Consider the following 12,054-nt stretch of genomic DNA (forward strand, 5'->3'; position numbering starts at 1 on the left):
TTAAAATGTCTTTCCTTTGCAACCACAAGTATGATAAGCAACTTCATCTCTAAATAGTCCTAGCCACTTCAAATCTCTGTTAAATTTATGATAAAACTTGAAAAACTTTTCAATGTCCTAAAGTTACTCTGCATTTACTTGTGATATCTCCACATACCATCTTTAACAGCATTTTATATTCCCTAGATGTCTTTTGTATTTCCTTTTTGCTTTATTCCATCAAGTCTTTAATGAGTATACTTTTTAGAGATGAGTTTCTACAGTAAATTGTCAGTCAAGTTAAAAATGAGGAACCAAGGAGTTAAGGATTAAAACCAAGGAGTCAGGGGCCAGCGCCATGGCTCACTTGGTTAATCCTCCGCCTGCAACCCATATGGGCATTGGGTCCTAGTTCTGGCTGCTCCTCTTCCAGTCCAGCTCTCTGCTGTGGCCCGGAAGGGCAGTGGAGGATGGCCCAAGTGCTTGGGTCCCTGCATCCGCATGGGAGACTAGGAGGAAGCACCTGGCTCCTGGCAGCGCCAGCCATGGCAGCCATTTGGGGAGTGAATCAAGGGAAGGAAGACCTTTCTGTCTCTCTCACTGTCTAGCTCTGTCTGTCAAATAGAAAAACAAACCAAAACAAAACAAAAAAAAACAAGGAATCAAAGACTAAAAATTAAAAGACAATAATAGCAACTGAAATACGTTAGCGTATATCTTTCCTTTGATCCTATTTTCTTTCCTTCCCCCCTCTTTCCCTCCCATCGCCCCTCCTCCAGGGTTTAACACCAGCCCTTTGACCCTATTTTTGAAAGGGGACTCTTCTAGGTTTGCCTCTTCAATGTTTCATTCAATGATTTGGTCTCTCTAAAAAAGGCTCACAATTCCTGTACAATCAAGTAACTCCAAAGTAAGCCTGATGATTTCTACTTAACAGCACTCTTAACATTGCTCTCTCCTGCTTTTGGGAACGCTAACAAAGATGTAAAAAATAAAAACACTTGAACTATAAGCTTAATTTTGTTTGTTTTGAAAGCTAATAAAATTTCATGAGTATGGTTTTAGATGCAATTGGCTAACAAGAGAGAAATTCTTTAAAAACTCCATTTTAATTAAAAAGTAATCTATTGGGACCAGTGCTGTGGCGCAGTGGGTTAATGCCGTGGCCTGGGGCGCTGGCATCCCATATGGGTGCCAATTCAAGACCCGGGTGCTCCACTTCCGGTCCAACTCTGCTATGGCCTGGGAAAGCAGCAGAAGATAGCCCAAGTCCTTGGGCCCCTGTGCCCACATGGGAGACCCAGAAGAAGCTCCTGGCTTCGGATCGGAGCAGCTCTGGCCATTGCTGCCAATTGGGGAGTAAACCATTGGATGGAAGACCTCTCTCTCTCCCTCTCTCCCTCTCCCTCTCTCTCTCTCTCTGCCTTTCCTCTCTCTGTGTAACTCTTTCAAATAAATAATCTTTTTTTTTTTAAAAGAAAAAGCAATCTATTTATAATAAGCCAAAATGCTTTGTAATAACAAAGAATAATAATTACAAATCTGCAAAGAGTTGTTCTATTACTATGGCCTTTTGATTCTGTTCACCCTGGTCTTTTTAAAGTAAAATGCCTATTAAGTTGCAACAGTCAGAAGAAAGTGAATTCCAAATGGGAATTTTCGATGAAAGAATTTGAAATTATCTTTCATGTAGACAGATGCTATCTTTTTCTTCACTGTGTAAAATGCACAGATGCCAGGGTTAAAACAGCAGGGCTGTTCTTTCTGTGCTACAGGGTGTCCTTGGCACTTAGAAGAGTCAGACTGATAGAATGTTAAAACCAGGAAGATGGTGGAGTTATCTTGTCCAACCCCTCATTTTCAGATTCTTGTTCACATTCACAATTAATGGTAGCCAAGCACGGACTAAAGTCCAGAACTCTTAACTCTTATATCAATACACCTTTCTTCTTTTTCAGTAGCTTCCAGGGAGCCTTAGGCTGCCCAGAAACTCCCCCAAAGGCTATTCAGCTTAAATCTTAGTTTCCATAATTTATAATTAACTGACTTTAAGCAAAATTGTTGGATCTGATTTACCTAATTCAAAATATATACAACAGAGTTCAAAAATTACTCTAAAACCTCCATGTCAATAACAGGAAATATAAACCGAGTAGTGACTAATAACATTAGTAACAACTTTCTTTCTTAAACTTCTCTAAGCTCCCTTTAAAATTTAAGGCACTTTGGAATACTTTCTGTAATTACTACACTACTCTGAAATCCTTGTCTAAACCCATCTTATATATCTAAAACTAAAGCTCAGACTGGTCAAGAGATCTGCCCATATTTAAGAGCTTAGACTAATCAGAAACAGGATTTATAACCCACCCTAGTCGGAGTCTTCTGAATCTCTTCCCGTGCTTACAGTCCACCCTGTATTACAAACACTTTTGTGCTTGCCTATGTTCTCTATATTAGATAGAGGTATCTCCTCATCTTTGTATATTCCAAATCTAATGGATTTTAATCATTACTCAAGGTGAAATAGGGGCTGGGGCTGGCGCTGTGGTGCAGCGGGTAAACTCCCTGGCCTAAAGTGCCGGCATCCCATAAGGGCGCTGGTTCAAGTCCCAGATGCTCCACTTCCAATCCAGTTCTCTGCTGTGGCCTGGGAAAGCAGTAGAGGATGGTCCAAGTCTTTGGGCCCCTGCACCCATGTGGGAGACCCAGAGGAAGCTCCTGGCTTCAGAATGGCACAGCTCTGGCCGTTGTAGCCCATTGGGGAGTGAACTATTGGATGGAAGACCTCTCTCTCTGCCTCTCCTCTCTAACTCTGACTTTCAAATAAATAAATAAATATTAAAAAAAAAAAAAAAGATGAAATATATTCCCAGCCCTAACTTCCCACCAATAGTGTCTTAACTCACTCAAGACAAGGATCCCTGTAAGCACATCTTCCCCTTCTATACCTATATAAGAATCACTACCCAAAGGTCTGATTTAAAACAGAAGGGGAGGAATCTGGCCCAGCAGTTAAGCTGCCACTTGGGACATCCGCATCCTCCATCAAAAGTGCTTGGCTCACGTCCGAGCTCCTCCACTTTAGATCCAGCATCTTCTAATGCAACATCTTGGGAGGCAGCAGATAATGGCTCAAGTGTTTGAGTCCTAGCCACCCTTTAGGAGATCCAGACTTAACTCTGAGCTCCTGGACTCAGCCTGGCCTAAACCTGGGCTGCTCTGGGCATACAGAGAATGAACGAGAAGACGAAGGTCTGTCTGCCTATCTCTGTCTTCCAGCCTTTCAAAAAATTTCAAAAATAAATATATACATACATAAATAAAATAGAAACAAAGCAAAGCAATTGTTAGCTGCTGCTACCACCTGTATTGATTAACCAGAAGTAAACTACTTTGTTCTAACAAATAAAGATTGAAGTCCAGATAGTAACTGCATTAGAAATCGATGAAGCAGTGAGAAAGGTTGAATGAACACCTAAGAACTGAGCAAGTGAGCAATTATAATTATTCATTCAGTAGGAACTTGCTGATCAGTTTGCTAGGAGCTATAGAAATTATAGAAAACTACCAAGGCATAATGTCCATCTTCCAAAAATTACATATATGAGAAAACAAACAAAATCTAACTGAAGAATATGAGCAAGTTAAAACAAGTGCTGAAGAATTCAAGGAAATCAAGGCTAAAGTTGATTAATAAAAATGGCTTCTTAAATAGCTAGGTGAATACTCAGGTAAAAACAAACCAGGTGAGTGTAGTGAGAAAGGCAGTGGTCAACAACTTTATCAACTCCATCTATTAAGATCAGAGATGGCTGTAGAAGGTTAAAGTTTTATTCCTCCCCCCTTAATCTTAATTTCTTACTTATTCAAAAGTATACAATGAATCCTCATTCAAAACTATACAATAAGTCCTCAAAAAGTTCACTGAAAATGCATATTATGAGAAAAAAATTACCCATAGAATTTAAACTTCTCTATAAATTTCATTTTCCCATCAACTTTTTTGAAGCACATGGTATAAAACTCCACCTGGCAAGATTGCACAGTCTTTATTGAAAGTAATCATGGGCCAGCGCCGCGGCTCACTAGGCTAATCCTCCGCTTTGCGGCGCCGGCACACCAGGTTCTAGTCCCGGTCGGAGCGCCGGATTCTGTCCCGGTTGCCCCTCTTCCAGGCCAGCTCTCTGCTGTGGCCAGGGAGTGCAGTGGAGGATGGCCCAAGTGCTTGGGCCCTGAACCCCATGGGAGACCAGGAGAAGCACCTGGCTCCTGCGATCCGATCAGCGCAGTGTGCCGGCTGCAGCGCGCCGGCCACGGCGGCCATTGGTGGGTGAACCAATGGCAAAGGAAGACCTTTCTCTCTGTCTCTCTCTCTCACTGTCCACTCTGCCTGTCAAAAAAGAAAAAAGAAAAAAAAGAAAGTAATCATGGACAGTAAGATAACCACAATGTTTTAAAAGGGAAAAAAATACTACAAGTTAATGAACAGCATTAAAACTATGTATTTTTGTGAAAATATATAACGTATACTTACATATAACTTCAAAAGAAAGCTCAATTTCCACTAATTCTATTTTTAAAAACTGTGGCAAAACAATAAAATTTTCTGAAAATTCACTTTCTCCATGAAAGCAATCACCAATCCTGAGTGTCCCTTACATGTAGGCATATGTCCAGCAATTGAGACATGTATTTCTGCAGTTTTTCTGTAGGTTGTAACACCTATCTTTATCACAATACCCTTCCCTCACTCTATCTAGGTAAGACTAGGTTCTGTTGGAGACCTTCTAATTGTCCTTGAACTTCCACCAGTACTGCCTTACTCAGGCTCTCAAGGTATTTCATGTGAACAACTGTAAATACCCCTCTAATCTCCTCTGTCTCCACTCTCACAATCCTCAATCCACCTTCTATACTGCCTCCACCATTCCCCTCAAAACTTCTAAAAATCAAATCTGATCTTGTGGTTTCCCCACTTATTAGTGCAATACTTCCTCTCAAAGCTATGAAATGCACATTTCTGATATCTTAAGGAATCAGAGAAATGCTGTGCTGAAAGAACTTGTTTTAAATTAAACTTGACTCACAAAATATAGGCTAAAGATGGAGGGGAAAATTCATTAGCATTTTCACTGTTACTTTTCCAATATAACATCTAATGTTTCTAGGATTACTGTATCAGAAACAGTGGACTTCACCAGTGGGTTTCAAATTGTAAAACATATTAGACTTCCTTTAAGCTTTCTAAAAACAGAAATGCCCAACCTCCACCCCAGACTCAGTGAATTTATCTAGAAATTGGCCCCAGCCATAAGCTTTCCTAACAACCTCCACCATGGTTCCAATGCATATCTAAATTTGAGAAGCCAAGCAGAAATCCTTATAGCTCCAGCAACAAACTATCAGCAACTATCCTAACTTCCCAAGCTATCTCATGCCTCTCACTGACCTGGAAAACTATCATCTCAAATATTCACGTTTGGCTTTTACTCATCCTTTCTCTCACTATCCTCTCTTCTGATCCCCTAAACTTTTATTAGACAGTTTCTACATATTTACACGCAGTGTCCTCCTAATCCACATGCCCTATTCCCATGAAACCTGCAACAGGAAGCTTAAGAAACTTTCTAAAGTGACCAAAGTTTGCTGACTACAAAGTCAAGGTGTTTTCCACTGTGGCATGCAGCTTCTTAAACATCACTCTGAACTACTGACTTACTCATCAGTTTATACGTTTGTTTCCTTTTTAGAACACCAAGCTCCCTGAGGGCAAGCACAACCCCGATTTTGACCTCAACATTTAGTTACCCAACACATGCTTGTTGAATCTAAGAAGGAATGAAGCTCTGAGAGAGAGAGAGAGAGAGACAGAGACAGAGAGAGAGAGAGAAAGTCTGGTTCATTTCTTGAATTCTTAGAGCTCTCAATAAACTTCTTGCCTAATACATTTGGTCTGACCTGTAAACCTTATTGCTGGATTTATTGTAAAAATGTATGAAAGTACTGTTTTACACTACAAAAGACTGTATAATCAGTAAAGGGAAAAAAGATTATTGCAAAAATTTAAACTATTATTCTCAATGTTACTCCCTATCACCTGGGGACTTTACATTTTAAAGTTAATCTTCCTGACAATTTCATTCCACAAGAACAGGCAACTGTAACAAGTGTGGTTTTAAATGACAGAAATTCAAAAGGTAAAGCTGATTAATAAAAGATGGCATAGAGAAATTGAGCACTGACTACTGACAGCCTATTCGACAATCTGCTTATGCTACCCAGTGAGCAATACTATCTTTCTCTTATCAGGATATGTTCCACATATGTCATTTTTTTGAACCCAGTAAACATTATAGGAAAGCACAGAGCAATTTGTCAGTATACTTGTGTATAATATGTGTAATATGCTTCCTACCTAAAGTTTTAGTATGTCTGGTATGTAAAACATGTACAACTACTTCCTTTTGGATACAGATTATCCAACATATGTAATAAACCAGCAAAGTGGATTTTTTGTTCATTTACAGATAACAAAGAGCTGGAGAGTGTAAACTGAAAAAAAAGTAAAAAGAAAAATAGTGCTGCTTTAGAAATCCTGCATTTTTTCTTAGTTTCTGACAATAAAGAATGAACTGGTGATTCCTTTAGCATCACTTTTACAAACAAAACAGTAAGGAGAAAAAAAAAAGATCCTCTTCTAACTAAAACAACATGATGTAGTGGAAAGTAAAATGGGCCTAAGCACCAGGAGTCCTGGTTTTCTAGTTCCAGTTACATTACCAAATGGTTGTGTGACTTGGTGCTCAGTGGCTAAGTTTTCCCATTTGTTTACAAAATTGTGTGGGCGAGGAGGAAGTTAATTATATTTAAAGTTGTTTCACAAAAATGTGATTCTGAGCCGCCCTTCTGTCCTTCATTCTGATCATTCGATCAGTAAACTCCATGTTCTTTAAGATCTACATCCAGAAATACGAAATACCCCTAAAACTGAATGGAATGATTCAGTCTCCAACTGTGTGGCACAAGATATAAAGAGGAGCCTCTAATAAAGTTAACACTTAATCTGGTAACTTTCCAGAAACTGTTTAACCCTAACTTTTTAAACAAACAGGTGCAATCTGGTTTGGCATCTCTTAACATGCCTAAAGAGGGTGACAGAGTGACACTACCCTGTTGAAATTTCCGTGGGTGTTTCCTGGGTTCCAGCGCAAACTCTGCAGGTGCCAGCAAGCAGGGAGAAAGGGTCCCAGCCAGCACTGACTGCAGCTCAAGCCAGGCACCGCAGAAAGATCCCGACACAAGGCCTATACCACGGAGCAGAACCTCCCCACCCCCAGAAGTGCCAGCAGCCAATGTAATGAATGCTTCCGTCAACAACACACATTCTCCTTCCCACAGCACCCTGCCCCTTCCTTGCTCCCAACCGGCCATCTGGGGTTGGAACCGGCCGCACAGCACCAGCCTAAGAACCACTCTCGGCCCCAAAGGCCAAGAACTACTAGAGATCGAGGTTTCCGTGCGCAAGGCTGCGGGGAGAACAGCACCCGCTCCTACAAATGCAAAAATAAAAAAATCAGTGGGGAGGAGATTAGAAACCAGGCCTAGGCGAGGCTGCTGTGGAAATAAACCCTGCTTCTGTGCACTGGGGAGCAGCAGCGCTTCCTGCCCCTGTTCTGATCCTGGAGTTCCCAGGAACCTGCACTCCATCCACTCCCTGCTGCAATCTGCAAGGGGCTCCACTCCCCGAGACCTACCCACTCCCCAAACCTCTGGCATTGTTAGGAAAGGGACGCCCGGGTTCCACACAGGAGGTGACGCGAGGGCAGAACAGGGGGGGGTCCCCTTTCTGAGCGTCAGGGGCTCGGGCGCTCTGAGAGTAAAGTTGGAACCGGCAGCCAGGGCGCGGGCCGCGGAAGGGCCGCGGAGGTGACACTCCCTTGTTCTCGGGCAGCTCCGGAGACGGCGTCCGGCTGCCCCGGCCCGCACCCAGGGAGCAGGGCGAGGGCGCCGGCCGCGGGAGGCCTGGCTCGCGGCGGGACTCTTTCCCCGCGCCACTCGCGCCTCCTTCCCGGTCCCCAAGCCCAGGCCCCCGGCGGGCAACGTCGAAGGTAGCGACGCAGTTCTCGACCACTGACCACACATTTCTTGCCGAGGAACGTGAACAGGGACTCGTTCTCCTGCGGGGTGAGCAGCAGGGACCCCACGTTGGTGACCCTCCGCGGCGGCGGCGGCTGCTGCTGCTGCTGCCCGGAGCTCATGGTTGCGCCGGCGGGGATGAGAGTCCAGGGCCGTGTCCTCCGGTGAGTGGGCCACGCTCGTCCCCCCTTCTCAGTGACAGGGGCGAGAAGCAGCGGAGTCACCAGCGAGCATCTCGAGGCTCCTCCGGCGCGGGGAGGAGGAGGAGGAGCTGACGGCGGGCCGCGCGGAGGAAAGGACGCTCCCAGCTCCAGCCCGGCTAGGCTTAGGCCCGATGGTCGTTGTCCTCGCACTCCGGCGACTGCGCTAAACTCCCAACTCCTCCTACAAGCCTCCTGCGGCGCCGGCGGCGGCCGCACAATCCAACATGGCAGCGGGGGCGGGCGAGACCACAGTACGCAGGGCGCGGGGGAGCGCGCCGGAAACGCGGGAGGAACCCCCCCCCCACTCCGGGGCAGGCCTCGCCGCGCCGGCCGAAGCCCCGCCCCTTTCCGGCCGCGCGGGGGCTGGTGGGGCTCGGCTCCCGGACCTGGCTCCGGCCTGTGGCCTTTGGGTACCAGGGACTGAGAGGATGAGGATCCGCTACCGCGGTGGTCCGCCGCCCTCTCTTCTGAGGGTGCACACCTTGCGAAGCGTCCTTTCTCAGTGGCGGAAGTGGGACGCGCACGCCGCCTGTCAGAAAGGTCTGGAATCTGGAGGGGACAGTTGGGCGCGCGTGCCGCCGGCTGGGGGCTGAGCCGCAGGTGCACACTCCCGACCCGACTTCAGCAGAGGGAGCGGAGGCACAGGCCTCTCTCCCTGCGTTCCTGAAACGCATCTTGATGCGGGCGAGTCTCCAAACGCACTTAGAAAACGCTTCCGCCGCCCGCCTGGCTCGCTTGTCACGTGCGATAAATGCACTAGGATGTGTACCATTTAAATTCGAGTTCTGTCTTTCAAGGACCCTGAACATACAACCATTCCGTGAATTGGGAGATAATCCCCCCATCTTTTTCTCTTTCTTTGGAACCCCAAAGTTCTTGTATTGTATCTACCCAGAGTTCTTGTATTGTTTCTCATTTTGAGATGTCACGGCCGGAAAACGCCTTACCTGGTTAAATTCTTAGAGGTAAACCTCGAGCTGATGTGTGTGCAGAAATGTTGTAAGTTGTCTGGGATAACCCCCTTTATTCAGTAAGCTTATATGCTCCACAACTGTTGTGAGAGGAAATTTTGAAATATGGAAATGGTAAAACTGGTCCACGGGGAACAATGAATCGTGCATCTGACCTCCACGTTAAACGTATCCGCATTTGTGCACACACTTTAATGTGTTTGCTAATTCTCAGTTTCAATAAAAAAAAAAAAAGTGGTATGTGAAGACATCTTCCTAAGACAAACTTTGATAAAGCTATTTGATTTTAGTGGCTCTGGTAACTTCCCATAGAAATCTCCAATGTATTAAGTAGATGAATAAACCATTATCAGTGCACTTGGGAAATATTAGGAAAATTTATGGTTAAAGATGGTCTAGTAAAATTGAGCAGTTATAAATCTGCAAAAGGAAATGAGGGCGTTACACCTTGGAGATTTTCATATAATATGTGGATATTTCAAACTTGACCTTGATTAATAATGTTATAGAAAAATGGAGGGGTAACTGTTCATAAAGTAGTTTAAAAGGACAGTAGTGGAAATGTAGATCCGGAGTTACCTCTGAATCACAGAAGATAAACCTGGGTGCTATTTTGTCTTTGATCACAAATGCAGCTACAGGTGGAAAGCAGAGTAACAGCAGCAAACTGTTAAAGTTACTGGGAAGTGATAGACACCAAAGCCCTTATGTTTTTGAACCTGTAAATAAGTTTAATACTAAAAGTACAGACTTCAGGTATGCTTTAAGTGGCAGTTCCTGTTAAGCCTCTTAGAACTTTATGGAACTTTGGACAAGTTAACTTCTGTAAGTCTATTTCCTCATCCATAAAATGAAAACGATTTGTTTCGTAAAGGTGTAGTGTAAATATTGAAATTGCACCTATTTCCAAGTTGCAAAATATGATAGCACATATAAGGAACTTACATGTAGTGAGTACTCAAGTATTAGTTGTCACTTACTGTCCTTGCCTATGGTCTATTCTATTCTCCTTTGGCTAAAGGCTCAAGTTGAATGAAAATATATTGTTTTACCTTTGTTCTGTCTAACCCTAAAAGCTATCCTTAGAATTTACAACTCTACAAAATCTCCAAATATATGATGGTAAATTTGGAGCATTTTCTCTTTGTTGGCAGGATAGTATACCCCAGTATGCCAATATAGCAAAACATTGAAAAACTATAAATCTAGGAATCCTGTTCACTTGTAATTAATAAAAACTGAAAGAATTTTTATGCTACAATATCAGCTTTTAAAATGTGTAGATCACAGTATTTTTAGTTTTGGTAGTCTTTCAACCTCTTATATTCCCAGACTGCAGTTTAAATTGCTTTATTTCTTCCAAAAATATTTAAGTCTTACCCAAATGCAATTTTCTATTAACCCTTGTTCAATTTTATTTAGATTTCTTAAGATTGAAAATTAAGATCATCATAGACTTTTTTCCTCAAGCCCAGTTTCTTTAATTTTTCCTTAGCCCTTTTTCCTCAGGCCCAGTTTCTTTAATTTTTCCTTAGCCCAAAGTTCATAAAACTGCACTTTAAGCTTTTATTTTCTTCAATGTTATATTTTGCTTTTCATTGGGCTTTTTCCAACTCCTTGATATTCTGCAAATATGGAAAGTGTAAGCATGAAGGTTTCATTGGAAATAGGACTTCCTTACTCGTTTGAGCATGTGAACAGGCAACACTTAGGGTTTCCCCCTTATCATGCATAAAGGATTCTATTTTTCCACGTTTACCCTGAGATCAAGAAGTGCCGGCTATATTTATTTCAAAAGTTCTAGCAAGTCCTTTCTGCCTTTCATTCTTGATAGCATATCCTCTGTTTGGCAGAACACAAGACATCTTTCAACTTTGTTTTCTTTGGCAAATTATATTCTTATCTCAAATTCTTTTTACCCAGTTTCAGGGGTTGGATTTAATCCAGGAAATAAGCATTTGATTTCACTTCATCTGGAAGTAGCTTGAAGTTTGTAAGCCAGGTTAAGAAGACTGTGAGGACTTTATCTTCATATACATATAAAACATATATGCTATATTAAAATATGTACATGACATATACATAAGGCAATTCTTGCATTTAATTTCTTCCACATAACTCCTTGCCTCAACTAGAACCTGTTCTAAAACTTTATTTCTTTGCTGTGATCCGTTAAGATAGAAGCCTCATTTTCACAGAAAACATCAGCAGTAGTGTTTATGGGAGTAAGGGCATATTTTCAGAGGCATTCCCTGCTGCTATCATTATACTTTGCAATTTTCTCTTGTCCTGATCCTTAGTTATCCATTTTTCTTCTTTACAAGTATCACTGTTTTATGTGTTGCTACAAGTCTTCTGCAACACACTATTCCCTGGCTAATGTTAATCATTTAAAGTGTCATGACACCCTTCACTGGGGCGGCGTGGGGGTAGTGTGGAGGTAGCAGTGCGTGGCAATCCGTGGCACTCACCAACCTTTTCAGTCACAGTTGTGGGCACTGATGTACTGCTTGAGTGCAGCAGAACTGAGTGAACAGAGACAGAGCAACAGAAAATCTAGATTCTGTAGAGGTGAGGAATGTCATTTCTTTCATGCAATCTCCAAGCATCGGGAGTTGAAAATGTTCATGTTGTAAAATATCTCTGCACATTTAATGTAAATGTTGCATACTGCAGTGCTGAAAAGAATTTTCCTAGTGGATGTTCTGCCAAGTTGCATGTTGACTATTTTTCATGAACTAAAATCTTGAAAAGTAAGCTAG

At 42.8% G+C, this 12,054-nt stretch overlaps 1 protein-coding gene and 1 long non-coding RNA gene across 7 annotated transcripts in view; one reads left to right on the forward strand and one right to left on the reverse strand.

The window, feature by feature from the left end:
* WASL (WASP like actin nucleation promoting factor) overlaps positions 1–8,775 on the reverse strand; it is an 83,752-nt gene extending 74,977 nt beyond the window's left edge. For 3 of the 6 annotated variants that reach the window (XR_016231757.1, XM_002712090.6, XM_089329499.1), the window contains exon 1: positions 8,118–8,775. Coding sequence is in view for 2 of the 6 variants with exons in the window: in XM_002712090.6 (XP_002712136.1) it covers positions 8,118–8,240 (123 nt within the window). In the remaining 4 variants the exon portion in view is untranslated. The remainder of the gene's footprint in view (positions 1–8,117) is intronic. The other 3 variants (XM_089329500.1, XM_089329502.1, XM_089329501.1) reach the window with 2 other exon arrangements.
* Positions 8,710–12,054, forward strand: part of LOC149127573 (uncharacterized) — a 42,492-nt gene continuing 39,147 nt past the window's right edge. The window contains exon 1 of the long non-coding RNA XR_016231760.1: positions 8,710–8,861. This is a non-coding gene — a long non-coding RNA (uncharacterized LOC149127573). The remainder of the gene's footprint in view (positions 8,862–12,054) is intronic.

The sequence above is a fragment of the Oryctolagus cuniculus genome, chromosome 3 (assembly GCF_051225735.1).
Source record: "Oryctolagus cuniculus isolate XC-2025 breed Fujian yellow rabbit chromosome 3, ASM5122573v1, whole genome shotgun sequence".
Taxonomy (NCBI): domain Eukaryota; kingdom Metazoa; phylum Chordata; class Mammalia; order Lagomorpha; family Leporidae; genus Oryctolagus; species Oryctolagus cuniculus.